At 36.2% G+C, this 23,961-nt stretch overlaps 1 protein-coding gene across 2 annotated transcripts in view; it reads left to right on the top strand.

Annotated features, from left to right (window-relative positions):
- TBCK (TBC1 domain containing kinase) overlaps window positions 1–23,215 on the top strand; it is an 89,440-nt gene extending 66,225 nt beyond the window's left edge. For both annotated transcript variants that reach the window (XM_014062210.2, XM_087724182.1), the window contains exons 24-26: window positions 5,377–5,552; window positions 11,329–11,488; window positions 22,538–23,215. In XM_014062210.2, the coding sequence (XP_013917685.1) occupies window positions 5,377–5,552; window positions 11,329–11,488; window positions 22,538–22,648 (447 nt within the window). In that variant the 3' untranslated portion in view covers window positions 22,649–23,215. The remainder of the gene's footprint in view (window positions 1–5,376; window positions 5,553–11,328; window positions 11,489–22,537) is intronic.
- The last annotated feature ends 746 nt before the right edge of the window (window positions 23,216–23,961 follow it).

Genomic DNA, 23,961 nt, shown 5'->3' with positions numbered 1-23,961 from the left:
TTTCTGAATGTGCCCACCACACAGTTTCAAATTGGAACTTCTCGTTGTCTCTCTGCTGCTGGTAACACTTTATGAATTATTGGGCAGCTATGCAATCTATATTCTCCCTTGGAAGACAGTAGCATTATTGGTAACAATCAATGTTGGTGAATGAAAGTTTGGTTCTTTTGCTAATAATTAGTGCCATTTTTGAGGGGAAAGTAGTTTTATTTATCTCCAGAATGTTCTATGTGTACCAACAACTGGTCCTTCCCATTTTCTTTCAGGACACATCTATAGGACTCTCTACATCATACATGCTCTTGACATTAAAAGGTGATTGTTTTTTGTGTCTTTTTTCTCATAACCACAACATCTTCATTGTATTCGCTAGACAGAAGTAGGGCTTTCCAATTTCATTGCAATATTTATTCAATTAGATAACAGTGTCTGCGATTTGGCAAAACACTTTCAGAACATTCCATTCAAGCAGTAGTTGTATCAGTAGCATTTTAAGAATATATTTATTCCAGGAATTCACTAAGCCATCATTCTGGTTGCAAACATTAGGCATTATTGCCATGATTCTGCCAAGATTTTGACTGACAGAATGTTGTCTCTGAAGTGCAGTACATTCTTATATTATCCAAGGCTACCTGCATTTAGGTACGATTAGGTTAATCACCCATACATGGACCATGGAAATTACTGTGAAGAACAGCTGGTTACTGTCGTGTGATTAATGAGTCATCTCTGACTACAGAGATTCATTTTGCTTGCTTGAATTTAAGGATAGTACCTCAATTTTGATCTTCTATGGCAGATGGAAAGATCTCACCTTTCTCATATGCTATGTCACAGCATGAGCAAGATTCTTGCCGAAAAGTCTTAAATTTTGAAACATTCTAATCTGAGTTATTGTGTAGTGCTGATCCTCTAAGTATGAATTCAGAGTTCAAGAAATGACAATTAAAGGAGCTTAGTACATATTGTTTGTGTGCATGCAGCATCTCATCACTTGTTTTGCTTTATATGCAATAAATAGCAGTAAAGGTACTAAATTCTAATAAACATAGCACAATCTGATTAATTAATTCCCACAGTCTGATTAATTAGTTAACTCCTATGATGAGGAGAATCAGTTTAAACCAGGAGTGGATAGTTTGAGAACTTAAGGTTATCCAGCCATCCAGAGTCTTGAGTCCAACTTTCAGGGCCACTCTAAAATTGTTACCAAATTCTGGCTTCAATGAAATATAAACAAAATGTTAAATACATGGGAATAGTAAAAACTAATTGCATTTAATTAAGCAATTGTAGTGTTTTTCCCCTGTCCCCGTGGTTTTGTCACACTGATTACTAGCAGCCTGCCAAAGACAACATGGGCCATGACTATAATAATGCACATTCCATTCAGGGGTGGGTTCCAACAAGCACTACTCCTGATTCACTCGTGGGTGCGCTGTGCGCATGCATGGGCATGCACAGTGCAATAAAAATTGTTCTGCCAAAAACAAGATGGCGCCTATGGCACTGCCCGGAGAACGATTTGGGAGCATGGCAGGCCTGGGTCACTGCTGGTTCCAGTGATCCATGATGCAAAACCACTACCGGTTCAGCTGAACCGGTAGGAACCCAACACTGGTTCAATTTCCCTGAAATAAAATATTGATGGGAAATTTGGAATTGCTTGAATTAAACTCAATAGCCAGACTTTTGACTTTTTTAATACACATTCACTTTTTCCACATATCTGTGTTATTCATGTTAGCTTCTAACTGTTTACAAATTGAAGGACAGCTCTGTTTTACATGCACAAAGTATTTTAATAACCTATAGCTTTAGGAAGTGGTTCTTTGCTTTACCCGACTCACTAAGCATTTTGAATTGTTGAGCTATTTTCTGACTTACAGTCATGTGATCTTTATTTATATTTCAGTATCATTTCAATCCAAAATGTTCTCTGAAGAATGTGCCAGTGTTAGTATTTCATCTAGTGCCAGGTTTTCTCCCCACCCCTATTTTTCTACTGCTTTTGTTGTTCAAGATTATATGGGTCTCATCATGGAGCTTCTAAGTAAGTTTTTCATCCCCCCAAGAGCTAATTTCCCCCTCCTGAAGAATTTGAAAAATGTTTTTTAAGGCTACATTTTATTTTCAGTATAATTTATTATTGCCAATCCATCATTTGTCATTCCAGTAGGCTCATGTGTTACTAGTATGAAGTGGTATGTTTGTTATCTCATTAACCAATGGAAATACATTTTGGGAAAAATATTGTTATGGGAATGACCTGAGCATCTGATGGAAACATTTTTGTCAATTTTGTCTCTATCAATTTATAAATATGCTAATTTTTCTTTACCTTCATTATGATTATGTTAACAAGACTTAAACATTCTTTCCTCCTTTGTATCAATAATTTAGTTTAGGTTTAGTTTAATTTTAGTCTCATCTAATCTAGTTTAGTTTAGTTAAGTTTAAACAAAGAAATTGTTTCAAGTAGTGCATTTTTTCAACTTTGAACTGATTTGCTATCTATTCTATTTATGCAGTATTAAGAGACATGAACATCAGCATTTAATGATGGTTTAAAATTATTGATTTGCTTGAGGAACATACTTTATAATTTTGATGGAAATTACATAGCAAATATTGCATATATTCAGAAGATATTCCATAATATGTATGTATGTGTGTTTTTGTGTATGTGTGTGTGTGTGTATCCCTAAATCTTTCAGAATCACTGAAATATCTCCATGTCCCCCGCCCCTTATTTTCTCATAAAAATCTGCCTCACTTGTTTTGAGGTTATTATCTGAGTGGTGCAATAGTTTCATTTTTAAAAGGAGATATAGATAGATATACTTTATTACTAGGAAAAAATCTGAAAGTTTTAATTCATATTGCGTTCTTCTCATAAGCAAGTACACATTTGCCAGTCCCACAGTTCCAAGTCTAGCAAAATGCTCAGAATTATAACCAAAGCCCACAGGCAATAGGATTTTAACACATAACATTCTTATCAGCTGAATATCTTCAGTGATCATCCACAAATCCTTTTACATCAAAAACCAACTCTGAATTTTGCTAATGTGGTATTAGATTTATTATGTAGAATACCTTTCATGCCACGAGCAGAATTTCTCCTCAGTGTGCTAATCGCTTCCTAAAGTAAACTCCTAGACTTACCACCACAGAGAAAAACAAATGTGGATGGTGTTATACAGATGAAAAATAAATACTGCTTCAGCAGCAGGACTCTCTTATATTTGTTTCTTTATGAGGCTTTCTCCATCCTAACACATACCTCTTCATGAGAAATGATTGAAGTGGTTTCCTTTCTTATTAAGTGGGAACTAATTAGGGCTTTAGTGCACTTTAAATAGCTTGCAATTTTTCAGGTAACTATTGCAAAATTTGCTTATAGCTAAAAATAAGTTTTTTTTCCAGAGTTTATGAATACTTTCTGCGAACAAGTTATTCAAAGTTTTGTTTTCTGCATTACAATTGCAGTAAAGAATAAAGTCACATACCCACTCATTTTTCTTCTATAGTATGATAACATATAAATTGTACCTCTCTACAATTGGAGTAAAGAATGAAGTCACTCTAGGAACCTTCTACACAGAGTTTTAGCTACCATTTGTTCCAATATATGGTCAAGTAACCCATTTTTTGTTTCCATTGTCTTCCTGCTATTTTTTTAGCATCACCAATGAACTTAAGATTTGTTGCTTTTTCACTTTGAAATGTCAAGAACCTAGTCTTAGAATTTTATTGTTCAGTGGTATCTTCTTTTACTGAACTATTGTCCTCTCCCAAAATATTTTTGGCACCAAGTGCCAAAAGGGAGCATGCACACGCTCATCTGTTCCACAACCCGGAAGTGGAGCTGCCCAGGGGGCATGCAGGCACTGGAAAATTAACTTCCAGTTTCCAGCGCATGCATGCACAGTGGTCAAGTTGTCTTCCGGTTACTGGCGCGCATGGAACAATCTGTTGGCCTACGCACATTCAAACAGAAGATCAGCTCTTCCAATTTCTGGCACTGCCACACACACGAAGGCCAGCTGATCATCGTGCATGCATGCGCACGAGAAAGCCGGAAGAGTAACGGTGATGCCGCACATGCCAGATGACATGCCTCCACGTGCCACGTGGATATAGACAGTGGTGTCAAACTCAGATAGAAATGGAACCACTAAACATACATAAGAAACTTTGTGGACTATACATTGATTTAGAAAAATACATTTTTAATTAATACATCAACATGTTAAGATCAAATAGGAACTTTATATAATAGTATATAAAAACATTGTTGTGTTCATTTTTTTCAGTATTTATGTATGTCTGTGTGGGTGTAGGTCCAAATGTGAGGGTGTGGATGGGTTGTGTGTATACATGGGTCATTGTGTCAACCATTCTTTCTCCTGGCCTACCATCAAATTAATGCACAAAGCAGTTGTCTCACTTCTTACTCTGATTTTTCGCTTCCCTGAATGCTGCCTCTAATAGCAGACATCTCTTTAGCCTGCGCCAAGCAATCTTCACTGCTTGACAATTTTATCACTTGTTACTTCAACTCCCAAAATTCCCCAGCCCCTGGCTAGGGGATTCTGGGAATTAAAGTCCACAAGTCTTAATGTTGCCAAGTTTGGAAACCCCTGAGTTAAACCAAGGCACCAAACTTATGCAAGGTTCATCACAAACTTTATGTTGGTTGGTAACTAAATATATTATTATTATTTAGTAATATCCATGTTTTATTGTATCTCTATTTTGTTAAATATTTCCAAGTGCTGTGTTTCCCCAAAAATGAGACAGGGTCTTATTTTCTTTTGCCCCTGAAATAAGCGCTTGGTCTTATTTTTGGGGAGGTTTTATTATTTTTGAGGTGCAGGAGGCAGCGAGCATGGTCACCTCATGGCTGCTGTTGTGTTGTAATATTTTTGGCAAGGGCTTATTTTCAGGGGAAAGCTTATTTTAGTGCATGCGCTCAAAGCCCATTTGGGCTTATTATTCAGGGAGGTCTTATTTTTGGAAACAGGTAGCATTTCTATTTGGGTCAGATCATACTCGGGAGTATTGCAGACCCCATGTGGCCTATGAGCCCCATGAACTAATCCCAATCACAACACCGCCTTAACCATGCACATTCCAGTCTCTCTCCTCCCCTGTTGCAAATGTCAGGCTGGTAAGACGCGATGGGAAGCAAGAAGCAGAATGGTGGCCATGACATGCCTCCCCTCCTGAAAAAGGCTACTGGAGAAAAATGGCAGCCATGACAAATAGCTTGCAAGATAGTTGTGGAAATATATTTCCTTACAAACTCATAGAAATGGTCAATGCAAATAATAACTTTTGTTGCACTTCCTTTTCTTTGTCGAAAAGTCTAGGGATTCTATCAAATTAAATGATCTGAAATCTGAAGTGTCACCACGGATCTCGGCTGAAGATTTGATTGACCTCTGTGACCTGACAGGACCAGGCCATTCTAAAACGCCAACAAAGAAGACAAAGTCTAGCAAACCAAAGTTGCTGATTGTTGACATTCGGAACAGTGAGGAGTATCCTTCTTTGCTGAAAGTCGTGGCTTAATCATTTCTCACAGTTTCTGCTTGAAAAAGTATTTTATGAGAAATGGGAGAAAAGCTTCCATTCATTGGAGGGAGATCACTGACCAGAATTCATAGGACTAAACTATCTTTAATCCATTATGCGGGGGTGGGGAAACATCAGCACTTAGAAAATCACGTAGCACGACAAAACCGCACTCGTCAAAATAGCGGTAATAAAATCGCGTCGCTAAAGCCGCGACGTCATCACCGCCGCAACAACAGTGCGGCAACAGAAGGGCGCTTTAAAACGGCGCCGCAGCAGAAAGCCAATTTCAATTAAGGTAAGGGTTAGGATTAGGTTTAGGGGTTTGTTTTAGGGTTAGGTTTAGGGTTAGGTTTAGGGTACTGAGTGCTTGGGAATGCGCGGATTTGCCCTCCGCGATTATGTCATCGCAGTAGGGTCGCGTTTTTCCTTAGCGCTTCGAACGGCGCGAATTAGTCTTCGCGCTTATGTCTCCGCGAATAAGGGCTTCGCGGATTTGTGGTGGAACCAGAAAATCATACATCAAGGAGAAGACAATATACCTTTACTATGTTCATTTTTAACAAACAGACAAAAAAAATCCAAATAGTCCTATCAGCCTGACATAGAAATAACTATCCTAGTATCAGTGGTGCTAGCGAGTTGCAACAGAGTAAAACGTAACAGACCACAGCAGGAATAACTCCAAATTAAGTATTTCTTGTTTTTTTTTAATCTCCATACTATTAACCTTGTGTGTGGTAGATTGGGACGAGCAGTAGCCCAGAGTCACTGTGTAAACCCTATGTAAATGTGATAGAGAAATAAATACATAAATAGTGGCTTGCAAAAATTAATGTAGAAATCCTTGGCTGAATGTCAAATAAGATGCCTTTTCCATCCCTAAGTCTAACAACTGGATTGTTTTGGAAGTTTCAAGACAAGGTCCGTACAGTACTACCAATAGACTTTAGGCTCCCTTCTGTGCCAGGTATAAATAGCTAACAAGTCTGCTTTCCTTCACTCTTGCAACAGTGATTAATGAAACTCTTGGGCAATTCATATTATCCAAGTAACGATTAATAAAAAATGATGATCCTATTTATTTTCATTTCTCCCCTAGGTTATAGATTATCTATTATCTTTCTAAAATTAAGTTACTTAGTTTTCCTTCATTCAACATAACTGCCATTACTCAACATATCTTCTCTGAGCCTACATGTCTGCTTTTCAGTAAGAAGACCCAATGAAAAATCCTGCGTCCTTTCTTGTGTCAGGTATCATTAATTTGAACTGATAATTTTATTTTCAGTGCTAGCGACTTAGAAACATTTAGAACTGAATTTCTTTTATACTGAAACACCCTTTTCTTAGCCACACCTTTATGAGAACACAGAATTGCCATGACTTGAAAAGAAGCCAAAACCCAACCCTCAGTATGTTTTACTATCTAACTTAAGAAACAGCGATCAAGTGTAACTACTCTTTCTTTATTAATTTCATGTGCTTGTTGAAGTTTGCAAGGCCAAGCTTCACCGTGTTAATCTATTTTGATTATTTAGTTTTCTGAAGCTTTTTCTCTGGCAGCAGTTTAATCTTTTTAAGCCAGGTTCGTTTATAAGGAAAGCTTTTAAATTTGCCTGCACGATACGTTAAGAAAATCTCGCAGAAACGTGAGCAGTTCTGCTACTAATAAACTCTTTGTTGAAATTAACAGGCAGCTTTTCTTGCCAAGATAGCGGGTGTGTAAAGTTAATAACATTTCATCTGTAAGATTTGCTGTTAAACCCAGAGGTTGGCTTTTAATAGATCAGTAAAATATACCCAAAATAGGAAGTACTACAAAAAGCAGCAGTATCTTGGGGGAGTTTAGTTCCATAGTCAGTGGAGAACTATATCCCAAGCATAGAAAGCATTTCTCAGTTCACAGAGATTGCTTTGTTTTTCTCTCATTAACTGTTAATCTGTTCTACTTAAAACAAGAATCCACAACTTGCAATCCTTGGGAACTCTCGAGAGTTCCCTATTTTCTGATGAATTATCTTTAATTAAATATAAGGAATAATCATACCAGCAGTGTTCAGTTAACCCAAATTAAATGTTAATTAATTTTCCCAACTCTTCCCACTTTTTGGAATGTATTCCCTGGAGTTCATTTGAAAGCCAAGTGCTGTTTTCAGTAGTGGGAAAAAATTGCTTTTGTGTTCGAACGCAAAAATAGGGCCGTCCTACAGATTCTTAGGCCCAGAATCCTAATTATAATTTTGCATATGTCTAAACAGAATTTAAAACATTTTCTGATTTAGGAGTAATTTAATTTTACTGATGTAAAAGTATTGTGTAGCTATTTCTCTATCTATCTATCTATCTATCTATCTATCTATCTATCTATCTATCCTGTTTTCCTGAAAATAAGACCTCCCCGGATAATAAGCCCAATGAGGCTTTTGAGCGCATGTGCTAAAATAAGCCCTCCCCCGAATATAAGCCCTCGCCGAAAATATTGCAACACAGCAGCCATGAGGTGACCACACTCGCCGCCTCCTGCACCTCAAAAATAATAAAACCTCCCCAAAAATAAGGCCAAGCGCTTATTTTGGGGGTCAAAAGAAAATAAGACCCTGTCTTATTTTCGGGGAAATTCTGTATCCATCCATCCATCCATCTGAGGGAAAAAATGGAAGAAGCAATAGAAAAATATTTTGGAATAAAATTCCATTGACACAATTAGGTCATTTCACAATAAAACTTTTATCCGGAAGCCTCTTAATTCAGTGGAAATTAAAAGAAAATGCCATTAAGAAAAAGCAGGTCATTTACAATAAAAGCTTTATCTGGAAGCTTCTTAATTCAGCTGAAATGAAAACCTTACCTAGAACAGAAGGTAAAAGGTCAATCTATACAGACTCCAGGCAGTTTAAATAGTACTCAGTGTGAGTATGTAGACTGCACATATCTAGTCAACCACTAGATGGGAGCCTAATTGTCCTATATGTCTGGGTTTTCATCTATTCTCATCTAGTCTCTTTGAGGTATTCCAGAAAAGAAGCAGAAAGAGGAATACTTGGTCTATCTTTATTGTAAGGTGTCATTAAGAGAATCTTACAAGTCTAAAGTATGTCTCCTACCCCCCACCACCACCACCACCACCACCTTGCCTTTACAGTTCAAGGAAAGACTGGGTCCCTGAGATGTTTGCCACTTCCCGACTCCTTCTGCAATCTCAGCTGCTCTTATAGTACCTAACCATTGCCACTCTGTAGGTCTTCCTCCTATCTGCCAGTGTCTTTCCAACATACTATTACATCTAGTGCTCATATAGAAACTTGAAACCCAGCTATGGTGTGCCTCTATCCAAACTGCACAGTTAAATAATTTAGCCATTATTTTTGAGCGATTGTCCCTGACTTTTGTGATTAGAGTTTAGTTGTGCTCATCATTTCATACTTTGGTATACCCGTATTCACACCTAACAATTTAAATCCAGCATGTTTAGAAATAATATAATTAATAACAAATTGATTGGACAGTTAGGCCAAATCTAGCAACTTTGAGCTTCTAGTTATTCTTATTTTAGTGGTGGTTCCCATGTTAAATCTTATAGAAGCTAAACTAAAATAATCTAAATTTATTTTATAAGCTGTAATGATTTTTTTTTATGTTAAAATCTTCAGGTTAAAAGGTAGCATGGTATAGGGTAACAGGGTAGCATTTAAGTGAAATAACAGCATAACATTTAAGTGATTTTGCTTTTGTAATAGTCCAGTTTTCTCTTTAAAAAAACGAGTTTGCTAATTATGTTATAAAAAAGCCAATAGCTTTTTATGCTTTGATTGAGGATCTTAGTAAAATTAGCTACAATCCTTTGGTTTTGTTGGGTCCATTTCTGCTACTTATAGTCAGCTCACTTCTGGAATGGTTAAGATGCCATTTAAGATTAGAGTAAATATTTCAAAGGCCTGCATGGTGACACACTAAAACAATTGCAGAAACCCAACGTAAATGATATTCTTTTTATAGAAGATGCATTTATAAAGTTTTCAGAAAGGGCTCTCCTACTTTTAATTACTATTATACTATCAATGATAAAGATGTAGATTTATTTGAAATGTTGCCGTCGTTGACCAAAGTCAAAGGTAATTATTACCTCAAGCTAGATCAGGGGTATCAAACTTGCGTTGTCACAGCGGTGTTACGTGATGTATCAGGACTTTTTCCCCCTTTGCTAAACCGGGCATGGGCGTGGCCAGCGTGTGACGCATCTGGCCCGCGGGCCGTGAGTTTGACAGCCCGGAGCTAGATGAAATTAATGAATTCTTTTTACTAGTGGGATGGGTCAGCTTTTTGTTGATCTCAAGAAAATGTATCAGTTATGCTTCTCATGGTTATAATCTTGACAGTCATCCAAATGGAATTGCTTATACAAGTTGTTTTAAGAGGTATTCAAACTAGTATTAATCCTAGATTAGCTGTAAGCCTTCCTAGGGGATTTTAGAATTTATCATAGTGTTGCAATAACTTAAATGAAAAGTCATTACTTTGATTTTTAGCATGGAAACCAAACATTTGTGCTCAGTAGGTGAAATTGGAACTTGTTTAGCTCCACCAAGCATTATTAATCTACTCTTGTTTTTATAGTCAGATAGGAATAATAATGCAAAACGGCATGCAATTAATAAAACTTCATTAAAATATTAAAACCTGTTTAATAGCCATTTAATATGAAGCTGAACTGTAGGTATTTTAAAAAAACTTTATAAACACATCAGATTTAGTAATATGTATTTAAAAAATACATTTCTTGCACGAATGCAGAGGAGAGCATGATTGTTCTGCTTAACATAATAATAAAAAAGAGCCTAATAATATTAACAGTGAATATTATGCATAAATATTGAAAACAAACCTACATTATTATCCACGGAATTTATTGTAAGTCAGTATTTCTAGGGTTACATCAGAGGTGGGTTGCTACAAGAAATCTCAAATCTCAGGTTTATGTCAGAGTTCCTTATTCCTGTTTTAGAATAACAATTTCCTTTGTTCTATTTATCATTTGTAGAAAAATAATTCTGGTTAAAGCAGACTTTGGGTGAACTTGTCTTCTTGGGGCTTCTCTTATCTGGTATTCTATGAAAACCATAACCGATAACTGCAGAATAACGGCACTAAATAGCTTCATTTTCTATCTTTGTCCTGATGAACCAGAATACATGTAAATGCTGTTTTTAAGAGGAGAATCAGAAGCAAACAGGGATCCTTCCAGAGTTTTCATGCATGGATGCTATCTCCACCCTTATTGAGAAAGAGAGTTGGTACCTACCTGATACCTTCTTCTAATAGGGTGGAGATAGCATCCAGCCCCTTATCTTTTTTGGAGGCGACCTCTTTTACCTGCCGTTGGTGTATTTTCATGGTTGATGAATGCATTTGGTTTTGTTCTGTTTACCTGTATCACTAAAGATTGTTTTTTGGGGGATAACACGTGGAGTCTGTGTCTTCATTTACTTTGCTGGAAACTGGGTGGTAACACTCACAGAGGTGGGTCATATAGTACATTGGCTAATTAATATTCAGACTCAGTCCAATCAGAGCACAGACAGTGTCAACCCATGCATGGATGCTATCTCCACCCTAATAGAAGAAGCGTATCAGGTAGGTACCAATGCTCTTTTTGAATTGTGAGCCTTTATAAGGTTTCTAGTTTTGTTCTTATGCTCCTCCTCATTCTAAGTTTCCTTAACTAAAAATCTTTTTGTCTAGTTTTAACCGTGGGCATATACCAGGAAGTATCAATATCCCATTTGGGTCAGCATTCACTGCTGAAGGAGAATTCATCCAGTGCCCTGCTACTTCCACACTTCAGAGCTTTAAAGGGAGAGTTGTGGTGATAGTAGGACATGTGTCAAAGAATGCAGCACAGGTAAGTTGCTTAGGGAGAAAGTATGTATATTGTTCAGAATAATGCTTGGCAAATACTACCTGAATTGCAATTTTACAGACAATTTACAAATGTAAAAATCAGAGGTGGTGTTCAGCAGGTTCTGGATAACCAGTAGCGGAAATTCTGAGTAGTTCGGAGAACCAGTAGGAACCCACCACTGGCCCCGCCCCCATCTATTCTCTGCCTCCTGAGTCCTAGCTGATCGGGAGGAAATGGGAATTTTGCAATAACCTTCCCCTGGAGTGGGATGGAAATGGAGATTTTACAGTATCCTTCCCCTACCACGCCCATCAAGCCACACCCACAGAACTGGTAGTAAAAAAAAATTGGAATCCTACCACTGGTAAAATTGTATACCCCAAATCCACCATTAACTATGTGGACACCTTAAAAATCAAGTAATACCTACATAAACATTGAGAGTTCAAATGCTTTTGTAAAAATGCCTAGATCATCATTTCAGCCTGGTTATGTTGGACGATAACTCTGATAATCTACAATAAGTTGTGAAAGTTTAATAATGTAATAACAAATAAATTAGTGGTGGGTTCACTTCTCATGAGAAATATATCTGAATCTGATTAACAGGCAAATTAACTCATTCCATTCCAGGGTGTTTTATACTTTAAAATATATGCAATGTTTTATAGCAAGGCTAGGCTATAGAGACAAACCCATATTACAATAAAAAGGCGGTATTTTACTCCAACATAGTTTCTGCTTGCCTGAAATGATGATAAGGAAATTGTAGGAATGACTGGGTAAAAGGAATTGTTATTTTTAGCGGTTTCAAGAGGTTGATAATATTAGCAATCACATCTTCTCTCTAGTGTGATTGTCAATAAGACATGTTCTTCTTTTAAGAGGTAGCCAGTTTTTAATTTCATTAATCTGGTGATAGTGACATTTAGAAATTTTGTTCTTTGATTCTAGAAACAACAGGTTCTTAAATTCAAGCCCATTCCAGATATAGTGAGGATTAAACAAATGAACTTTACCTTTGTCCTGTTTTTATAACTGTTAGTACTTAGGGAGTGTGAACTTTTTATCACCATTCATTTATTTTGCCCTGTAAAAATTAATGACCTGTTTCTAAGTCAGTAACAGGAATCATTTTAAAATAATTTGGTTATATTATTTTACTGTCCCATCAGAATGCTTGCTAGTGTATTATATTTTTAGAAGTACAGTTATGGGATTTCATCTTCCCCAAAATGTATGTGGTTTGTTTTTTTTAATTTTGATAATGAAATAAGGCAGGATGACACATTCCTGGCCTAAACATGGATCTCTTCCTTCTATAAAACGGATTGGTTTTTAAATATGCTTGGTGACCTTTCCATGTGGGAATTATTCATTTGGCTGATAACTAAAGAAGATTGTTTCAAAACATCATAAGTACTGGAAAATTCATTTTAAGGCACATTTTCAGTGGAAAGTTGTTGGCTGAGTGGCCCAAAATAACAATACTACACAGTAGATACCCATAGCAGTATTCATTAGTGTATGCCAAATCAGCTAATCCAACTCTGGAACCAACCCAGTCTCATAGAGGTTATTGTGGAGATAACCCAGAGTTAGAATTAGGAAATAGAACATTATAGTCTCATAGCTGAGCATGGGAAAACCAAAACAATTATTTTTGTGGTTGTTTTTTTTACCAGTAAGGAAAATCAACCAAAAAGTGGAAAAGAACATGCTACAAGCAATAGAAATGTTTCAAATTTTGTACAATGTGGTACAGACGGTTCTTCCACAAAATGTGTTCTCATTTTTTAATTATTCGGCATTTAGTTGTTTGGGAATATTTGTTTTTATATAAGTATAGAAGTCCCCAAGGGGATAAACAGCTTTGTAAAGTTTCAAACATAGGTTATCTGTTGACACGTAAATAGGCAAGGTGAAGTCATGAATCTTGTCACTTGGCCAGATCAATGAGTTAAAGCAGTTACCAAAACATTATTACTCAGATAAGAAACCCGGGAAGCATTTGGTAAAAGGTTTAAAAAGGTTTGAATAATTTTTGAAAATTAAATTTGTCTGATTATTTGCATGAGTTAATATAAATCATGGAAAGCTAAAATGAGAAACGGTATAAACAGCCTTTTTATTTTTTCCCATCGTTTAATATGTATTGCAATTATAGTCATACAAGCATCATAAGTATATTGTAAGTGAAATGACCACAAGGAGATATGTTAGCCCTCTCCTCTGATAATAGTGATGATGTGTTTTTAGCCTGTTAAAAAACACTCATGGACTTTTTCATTCTATCTAACTAAATGGCATGAATGTTACAAAATGCACTTATTGCAATCTTCAGTAATGGTGAGATATCTGTGCTTCGCAAGAGAGGAGTGATTATTTTGAAAATGTGTCTACTTTTAAAGAAAGAAAATAAATCCATAAAGTAGATCTCAAAATCTAAAATTATATATATTTGACTGTACTGTATGGTAGGTTTATTTCTTATCACATTTGCCATCTACCTAGATTAATAGGAACTTTAAACTGCTTGTGAGCTGAACTCTTATACCTGCCTTTTCTACTTGAAATTATAGAGTGGAAGGGGTACATTCCTTACCCGTTGAGAATTTAGGGAATGTTCCTTTTATCTCAAGTGAACAAATAGTGCATTTTTGTCATAGTTTGTTCCTTACTACTTATCTCACTCATTACCTTGATGTTTGTAGAGTTGTACTCTTTTAGATTGCTTTCACTTGTTTTAAATTCCAAGCCACATCTCAGAAACCTTTTTAATGCTTTCTGTTTCGTAAAAGGTGGTCACATAGTAACAAGAAACTGCAAAAATCATAAATATGAGGCAGTTGCCAAGTATCTGAATTTTGATGACCTGGTCATCAAAATGTAATGGTCATAAGTGCGAAAAATAGCCATAAGTCACTTTTTTCAGTGCCACTGTAATTTTGAATCATTACTAAATGAACTATTGTAAGTTAAGACCATCTATATAAGTATTTTGAACTGAATTATATATGAAAAAGGATATTGGCATATTCAGGAAAGAGAAGTAAATGTATATAACAATGTTCTTGCAAGCTTTCCCCATTTGCTTAGATTGATTTCATATTTTAGAAATTTAAATTAATTGGATTTTAAGAAGAGGAGAGTTGCAATTGCAGAAGTTATTAATTTGATTTTATTATTTTAACTTTGTTTCTTTCTCATTCTGCCATCCTTTCTTTATGGATGTTTCTAAACAGAGGATTACTGTTGCTTCCGTTCAAAATGTGCTCTCCTGACCTTTTCTTTTTTAGGGGGCAGAGGGAAAGTGGAAATAGAAGTGATAAGAAGGCATGGGAAGCAGTGGTGGATTTCAATTTATTTTACTACCAGTTCGCTTGTGCCCTCATGCAGTGCTTCTGCACATGCACAGAAGCATCCAGGTGGGTGGGAGGAGCCTCCTGCTGCTGCCACTACCCGTTCCCCCGATCTGGGGCGAACTGGCAGAAACCCATCTCTGATGGGAAGGGTTAAAATAGAACAGATTCTTCTATAAAATATCCATGAGGTATAATAATTGCAAGATGAAAGCCCAATTTGGAAGCATCCTATGTTGACTATGTATGTAAAAATAAATATGTCACATATAGTCAACTCTATTAGTATTTATTTTGTTGCTTCTTTTCCACCTCTAAGTTCACTTGTAAAAACAAAAGTTCCAAACTTGTGGAAGCAATTGGAAGTCATATAGTTGTCTACATTCAGCCTTAAATCTTGCGTTATCCCCATCCCCACCCTCAGATGGGGAAAAGCTGTGAAACCAGTTTTCCAGTCATCTGTATGGTGTAGGAAAGCTAAACTATTGTATAAGTGTAATGATCCACACACATACCCCAAAAAAAACCAGGACAGGACTAGGAAAGACTGAATTGCAGTTATAAATGCAACACATCTACAGCTTATAATTCTAGTCCACTTGGAGTCTTTAATTATTGTGTTGTGTTCATTGTTTTAACGCTGAGCCATTCTACTTTTCGTTTTCTCTGTGCACCTCACAGAATCGGCTAATTTGGGTCAAAGCATAAATGTTGTTGCAAGAGCCAATTTGATGTAGTAGGTCAAGGCTCCAAGGTAGAAACCAGGAAACCATGAATTATAGTTCCACATTAGGAACAAAAGCCAGCTGGGTGACCTTGGGCCAATCAGTTTTTCTCTAAACCATAAGATGGGGGCAATAGCAAACTACTTCTGAAACAATTTGCCAAGAAAACTGCAGGAACTAATCCAGTCACCAGGACTCCACCCTGACTTGAAAACATATAGACACACATAATGATATGAAATAAATAAAATTGCTGTTTACTTCAATTTATTGGCCACATCAATAAATGTCTGATTTGGTACAACAACCAAACAGGACAAGTACAGATTCCAACGGATGGTTAAGATTGCAGAAAAAAACAATTGCATCCAGTCTGCCTCCATAGAAAACCTGTATATTGCACAGGCAGAAGGAGGTGTGAGAAGATATCTGTAGACCTCTCACATCCTGGACAAATTGTTACAACTCCTTCCTTTGGGACAGCACTATAGGGCATTGCATGACAAAACAACTATGACAGACACAGGGACTGTTTTTTCCCCTCGTGCCATCATTCTGCTGAATAGCAATAGCACTTAGACTTATATACCGCTTCATAGTGCTTGCCCTGTCTAAGTCGTTTACAGAGTCAGCTTATTGCCCGAAACAATCTGGGTCCTCATTTTATCAACCTCGGAAGGATGGAAGGCTGAGTCAACCGTGAGGGGTGGGACTTGAACTGCCGAACTGCTGGCAATCAGCAGTCAGCAGAAATACCCTGCAGTACTGCACTCTAACCACTGCACCATCACAGCTCATAGACTTGTGACCTAATTGTCATAGTGCTGTCTATAGTCTATGTGTATTTACACATTTAGCATGGCTGTATTATCTTCTTTACTCCACCCTCTTATTGGTGTTATCATTATGATGATGATTACATTACTTTGTTGCTTTGCATGTACGCTGAAGCTTCTGGAGGCAAATTCCTTGGGTGTCTAATTTCATCTGGCCAAATAAACTATTCAATTTAACTGAATTCAGCATCATTCAATACTGCTCAACATGGCTTACACAACTTAATAAACTCTGCAACATAAAAATAAATGAGCTACTACTTTGTCTTTGAAATAAAAGAAACCAAATTTTGGTGCTGTTCCCTTATGCATCAGTAGAACCCATATGAAGGTTTAGTCACATACAGTGCCAAAGATAATGCAGAAGTTTTAAAAAGCCAAAAGGGGCACATCCTTTTTTTAAACAATTTTGATGTCTTTTCTGATTCTATCTCTGACACTAGGAGTTTAGAGTAGTAGCTGTATACTCCCTTCCCAGCAGCTACCAACTCATTTTTCTCTGTTCATAACTTCCCATGGTAGGCTTGAATGTCATGGTAGCTTAAGAGATAAATCCCTAGACAAGGATTTGCAGGATTTAATGAATTACAAGTGAAAACTAATTTAAGGCATTTGATTTCTTCTGCTAATAATAGAATGCAGAGTTGATAAATACATTTACTACATCCTGCAGTCTCATAGACTGCCATAATATACTTACATTTTCTAGAGCAATATATTATTTCAACATTTATTCCCCAAAGCTACATGATTGGAAGGGCTCATTAAAAAAAAGTAACTGTAAGAAGAAGTTAGAACACTTGATGATAAAATTCTCCCTCTCTTCTCCACCTGTAATTTAGCTTATCTAGAGGGTTTGAAGAGAAAGATATCATTTTTATGTCTCTTTGTGTCTACAAAGATGATATGATTTAAATATGGGTTCGGGAAATTGTTTTATTTATGCAAAACTCAAATTCCTCTGCTTTGAAACACACCTATAATGGAAAGTTCCATTTTATTACTATAATTTTGCAATGGAAAACTAAGGTCTTCCCCTCTACAGGAAGTATATATGAAACTTAAAGTGAAATACGTGTAAATATTTGGAATGATTCTCTCTTCCCCTCCAGCCAGAGGTAATACGTGCTAGAAATAATCCTTTAACTTTTTGTTTTGTTAAAGAATCACCGTAAGAGTTATGTTCTGACTTTGGAGGTAAGAAATCAAACAGTACTGGAAAATGACCTATCATTTCTGATTTTAGTCTCTTTGATTATTCACATGTTCTGTTGCTCTTTAACTTGTCAGAAATTTGGCTGCCGATCAGATATCTTAGCAACAGTAGAGAACATTTACCTTTGGCCCTAGTTTTCATTTAACTTTTTTGGTTTTTAATTTACCTTTCAATATAGAATTGAAATAAAGACATATTATTTACTGCTGTTGTTTTCCTTATGTCAGATTTTAGGTTCTACATTGTTTAAATCATATCCAGTATTCTATAAATCATTATATAAATGATTTTTATATCATATAAATCTATTAAAAGTTAAAGTTAATTATACATTGGAATAAAAACTATTAAAATAAATTAGAAATAATAACAAATACCAATAATATCTTAATGTGAAAAATGCATCCGATGATGACAGTTTCTCGTGTTTAAGCATATATTCCTTCATCCATGTGCAAACTTGGTGATATAAAAATGCAAGTGACTTCCTACCCATCACCCACCCTCAAAATCTGAATGGGAAATGTTGTATATGCATAAAAGTTTCGATTCTCTTTTTGGGTAGTATTTTAGATCAAGCATTTATTATGTTTACTTTTTTATGGAATGGTATTTCCATTAATATATATTAGTAGTAATTGTTTTCCCATTTCCAGATGAAAATATGAAAAAGCTACAGGCATACAAAACTCTTTCTTTCATGTCTGTTCATCCAACTTCATATTTTCCTGAATTGTATTTGCAAGACTTGTCATTTTTTGTCAAAATGTTCAATTATGTCTCTTTTTTTTAAATCAAACCTTTAGTATTTCTCCTTCCTTCTCCAGACCACCCAGCTAGAAAATACCGTATTTGACCAGTTGTCACAGATTCTCATCTGCTTTGTTGCTATGTGTCTCCCAGCATGATGGCGGTTATAGCTCATCATCTCCTCAGGAGTTCTGAAAGGGTCATTTGTCAAAGCCCCATCAATTACTTAGGCAATGCAAAAGAGCAACAGCATAGCACAAGATTCAATAGATTTTATGAGGCATCAGCAACTGCAGTTGCCTTTTGGGTAAATAGAACTTAGTATTTGGGGGATATGCTACGCCAGGCATGCCAAACCTTTTGGCTTGCCTGGGCCACATCAAGTGAAGAGGAATTGTCTTGGGCTGTATATAAATATAATATGAGAACTATCACTAAAAATCATACAATGTTAAAAGTTTACAATCTTGTGGTGCACTTCACTAACTATTCAGGGCCTTAGGAAGCCTGTAGGCCTTGGGTTGGACATGCTAAACCATGATATAATGTTAAAAGTTTGTGTTCTTGTGGTGTCCCTTTGATGATGATGTTCGTCCATCGTGTTCAAAGAAGACCTTGACATCTATCAGGTTGTGGGCTGTCCACGATGTGTCTGCAGGTGCCTGGTAAGGCCTAGACGGGCATGAAATGTTCTGCCACATGTCAGGCAGACATGTGTGGGCACCATTGTTGCAACATTTGTTGCTCTGGCTTTGTGGAGTGCTCGCTTCTCTTGTGCTATGGTTGTTCTTCTGTCCTCAGATGTCTGGCAGCCTTGGTGGATCAGTGTGTGCCATGCTGATCGATCTTGTGTCAGAGTTTCCCAGGAGGTGGTGTCATTTTCCATGGACTTGAAGGAGGCTTTCAACATGTCTTTGTATCATTTCTGTTGTCCCCCTGCAATTGCTTTCCTTGAGACAGCTCACCAGAGAGCATCTGTTTAGGGATACGATGGTCTGGCATCCTTGCAACATGGCCTGCCCAGAGTGTCTGGGCTTTCATCAGCAGGTGTGAACTGATGGCAGGCCTGCTCTGGAGAGGACTTCTGTGTCTGGCACCTTGTCCTGACATGCTAAACCATGATATAATGTTAAAAGTTTATGTTCTTGTGGTGTCACTTTACTAGCTGTTCAGGGCCTAATGGAACCAGTAGGCCTTGGGTTGGATTTGCTGTACTAAACTATGATATATATGAATGATCAGGGAAATGTTGATCTAAGTGCCTTGCATTTCCTCTCTTCTCCTGAGCAACCAGGAGAAGGAAGAACAACCCCAAATTCAGTTTCACTTCAGCATTACACATGCAAAACAAGGGATTGTGGCTAAATTCTGATTGACTGACAAAAATAGCAAAAGGTTGGAATATGGTCCATCCATTAACAAACAGAATTGCCTACAGCAAAAGAAATTTGCTGAATTTAATATGTACTGTGATTTATCTCTCATTACTTACTATGACCAGTTGCCTTTCTTGCTTATCTCTGCAATACCAATTTATGGCTTAATGTAACTTGCTAACTGCATAGTTGAACATCATAGACCTAAAATATTGATGCCCAATATATACAAATAGACCTTTCATAAATAGTTTTAGGGTTTGGGGACAGGAATGACCTCCTCACCAAAAGAACAAGATAATTGTTCTAAGCTCTAAGGTTGTCCTATCTGTATTGTACCCCTATCCCCACAAATGTGATCTTCTGGGATTCTTCTTGCTATTGGCCACACAAGTCCTGTGTTTATCCTGTAATGATTTGGCCACACTTGAATGAGAAGAGGGACGCCAAGATTCCTTGGCTTTCTTCTTCACTAAAGCTTTTAAGAACAATTACCTCTGACTGTTATATCTGTATTACTTGCCTATACAAGTAACAACTAGATATAGATCATGGTACTCTATCTCCAGTCCCCAAAGACCTACATGAAAACCTTTGAAGGATTTTTCTTTTAGCTTTCATCATGTACCAATAGATGTTATCTTGTATTTGCTCAACACAAAAAATATTTCTTGTGAAACATTACAAAATTATATCTTTATTGTTTAAGGCAAACTAATCTCTAGTTTTCAGATCGAGAAACCATAGATTTTCAGTAGTTTTTGTACTGCTTTTCCTTTTTAATTGTCAGCTGAGGTCAAAATATTTTTGTTGTTATTAGTTTAAACAAGCATGTATTACTTTTGTCAGATCTGCATAGGGATTTTGTTTAATATTACATATTACCAATATTATAGAATATGATTTAACATGAGTTAACACCATAGCTGAGTTGTGTGACCAATTCTAAAATGGTTATCCATGTAGTTGCATCACAGTGGAAGCATAAAGCATTTGTTGTGTAATGTCTTAATTAAATAGTTATGGGAGATATTCCGTCATGAGCTTATTCTAGAATTACAAGGAATCGGTTTTCCATTCTATAGTATACTTTTGTTAAGCAAATGAAGGATTTTCAGGCAAAAACTAAGACTATTTTCTTGAAATAGGTGAGGGGTTAATGTGGCAAAAATAAAATCATGTTATATAAATTAGAAGGGAGAAAACTATGTCAAATAAGTCTATAACTGCTTTAAAGAATGTTGGAAGTCACTTAAGTATTTTTGTTTTGTCTTGTTTTTCTTTCTATTGCTTTCAATACTTTTTTCTTAATTTCTTTCTTTTTGTACTGCTTGGTGTTTATCTTTTAACTTTATAAAGATACTTTATGAAAATTCTATAAATATATGTAATAACACATGTTGTCTACCAATTGAATATATATTTAGTGCAATTATAAGACTCAAAGTGAAATCTGAAAGTCAGTAGCATTCCCATTGCTCTAGAAAATATTTATGTTGTCTCGCAATTTACACATTTATCACTGAAAACAAAGATGTTGGCCTATTTTTAACTGAATGTAGAAGTCCCCCCTTAAACATGAAAGCAGCTGGGTGACTTTGGATCAATCTCTCTCAGTCACAGTGTTGTTGTGAGGAAAATAGGAGGAGGAAAGTACAATATAGTTTTGTTCAGTTTTGAGTTATTTAAAAAATAATAAAGATGGGATATAAATAAATAAAATCCATACATAAATATTAAAGAAATATAATAAAGCACTAACATATTCTAATAGAATAAATAGAAATCAGTCAAATAAAGAAATTAATATGTATCTTCAAATTCAGTTACCCAGACCTAACATGCAAACGTTAAACATTCAGGATAATTTTCAAGTGGGAAGTGTCTCAACACACTTGCTCTACAAGTGCTCGTTATGGATAAACGGGGTGATAGTAAGATGGTGGAGGACTACCGCTAAAACTGAATCACTTCAGTTTGAAAAAAGTATGTAAACCTGTAGTATTTCCTGTATAAAACAAACATAAAAATTACTTGAAAATAATTTAGTAAGTAAAGATTGCTCTTTGATAATAGGAGAATGCAGAAGCTTTAATAAGTTTAGTCTTAGACCCTAGTCTTTCTTATATAGCTACATGTAGGTAGTCCTCAACATATAACCAGTTAAGAGCTAAGATGGCACAATGGTTAGAGTGCAGTACTGCAGGCTATTTCAGCTTACTGCTATGCTAGCTGAAGTTCGGTAGTTCAAATCTCACTGGCTCAAGGTTGACTCAGCCTTCCATCCTTCCGAGGTGCGTAAAATGAGGACCCAGATTGTTGAGGGCAATATGGTGACTCTGTAAACCGCTTAGAGAGGGCTGTAAAAGCACTATGAAGTGGTATCTAAGTCAAAGTGCTATTGCTATTACTTTCATCACTGTTCAAAGTTACAATGGCACTAAAAAAAGTGACATGATCATTTTCCCCACTTATGATCATGAATATGAGCAACTGATTCATATTTAAGATGGTTGCAATTTCCCATGATCATGTGATCACCTTTTGCAATCTTCTCACAAGTAAAGTAAATGAGGATGCCAGATTCACTTAACAACCGTGCTATTAACTTCACAACTTAACACTTAACAAAATTCACAGAACAACTATGGCAGGAAAGGTTGTAAAAGAGGCAAAATTCATTTGTCTCACTTAGCAACAAAAATGGGCTCAATTGTAGTCATAAGTTGAGTATTGAAACAATATATATATGCATCATTCTAACGTAAAATATTTCTACTTCAGTTCGCAGCTCATCTGGTGAAAATAAAATATCCAAGAATTTGCATTCTGGATGGCGGCATTAACAAAATCAAGCCAACGGGTCTTCTAACAGTTCCTTCTCCACAAATATGACCAGAAAAGCTTGAAGTGTCTTCTAGCTCTCTGAAAAACTCTTAAGAATACAGCAACATTTTAATTCTGCTCATGACTCAAATATTGTGTCTGTTTACAGTGTTTTTTCAGTTCAGTGGGTTTTTTTTTCCAATTTATTATTTTTTACAGAAGTTTACTTTGACTGGAAGAAGCTATAAAGCATTAAAATGATGTAATTCTAGGAAATCGTCAATTGAAATTTGTCCATCCAGCAAGAGAAAAAACAAAGTTGTATATATAAAATCTGCACTTATCAACTCAAATTATGAGTTTGAAATTATATGGATGAATAGTATCATTTGAGTGACTGATACATTTTAGATATAATTATTTCACCTCAAGAATTAATTTGTTTGACTTAACTAGTTTTTCTAGACCATGGAATATTTAAAATCAAGTAAAGGGGGGAGAGGGAGACCAGAAATTGCTTTCAGAACCTGCTTGTTGAATCTTTAAACAAAATATTTTTATAGAAATATGTCCAAACAACTTAAATCATCTCTTGTTTGTTACAGCTGTGATAGTGCATCAGTTGTCATGATAAGTCATAGTTCTATAATAATAATTCTGTTAAATGTAAATATATTGTGACTTGAAAATTATTTGTAAAAGAATAAACTTTTAACTCTTATATTTGAAATATTGTTTCTGTAAATATTAGCATTGCTAATCAAGAAGAGAGGAAAGTGTGTGTGTATATGTGTGTGTCAGTGGTGGGTTCCGGATCCCATTGCAACCGATATGGTGCAACGGGACTCAGCGTCCCCCACATGCATGCGCACCGCACACACACACAGTGCACACATGCGTCCTTACCTCCGTGATGCCTCCGCAATGCTCCAGCTGCTTGATGAAGCATCACACAAGCTCTGTGCGTGGAAGCGCCGAAGAGCTCAAATACAGGTAAGGAGCTCAGGTGGGTGGGTGGACCCTCCGGAGCACCGTACCAGAACGGTACCCGGTACACCCCATACTAGGGTGTACTGCCTGCAACCAACCACTGGTATGTGTGTGTGTTCCCTGAATCCTCATCAGTGCAAAAAATGGAAATTGACCTAATAATTTTCTCACTAAGAGACTGCCTTTAAAAAGTGTTTAACAAGTTTAAATTGTGTGTTTTTATTTATTTTATGGAAAGAATGAAAGAATGTTTCAGTGCTTAGTAATAATTAGATTAGAATGCCTTTACAATCCAAAATAATGTATCATTTGAAAAATCTAAGTGGCAGTGTAAAAAATAGGGTTCAAGGAACATCATTATATTGATTTATTTCTCCCACATCAGGTGTTTT

This window comes from Thamnophis sirtalis, unplaced genomic scaffold (assembly GCF_051295495.1).
Source record: "Thamnophis sirtalis isolate CommonGarterSnake01/CBP01778 unplaced genomic scaffold, rThaSir2_p1.2 scaffold_10, whole genome shotgun sequence".
Lineage (NCBI taxonomy): Eukaryota > Metazoa > Chordata > Lepidosauria > Squamata > Natricidae > Thamnophis > Thamnophis sirtalis.
Note: the sequence above shows the minus strand (reverse complement) of the source record. Positions and strands in the feature narration are given on the sequence as shown.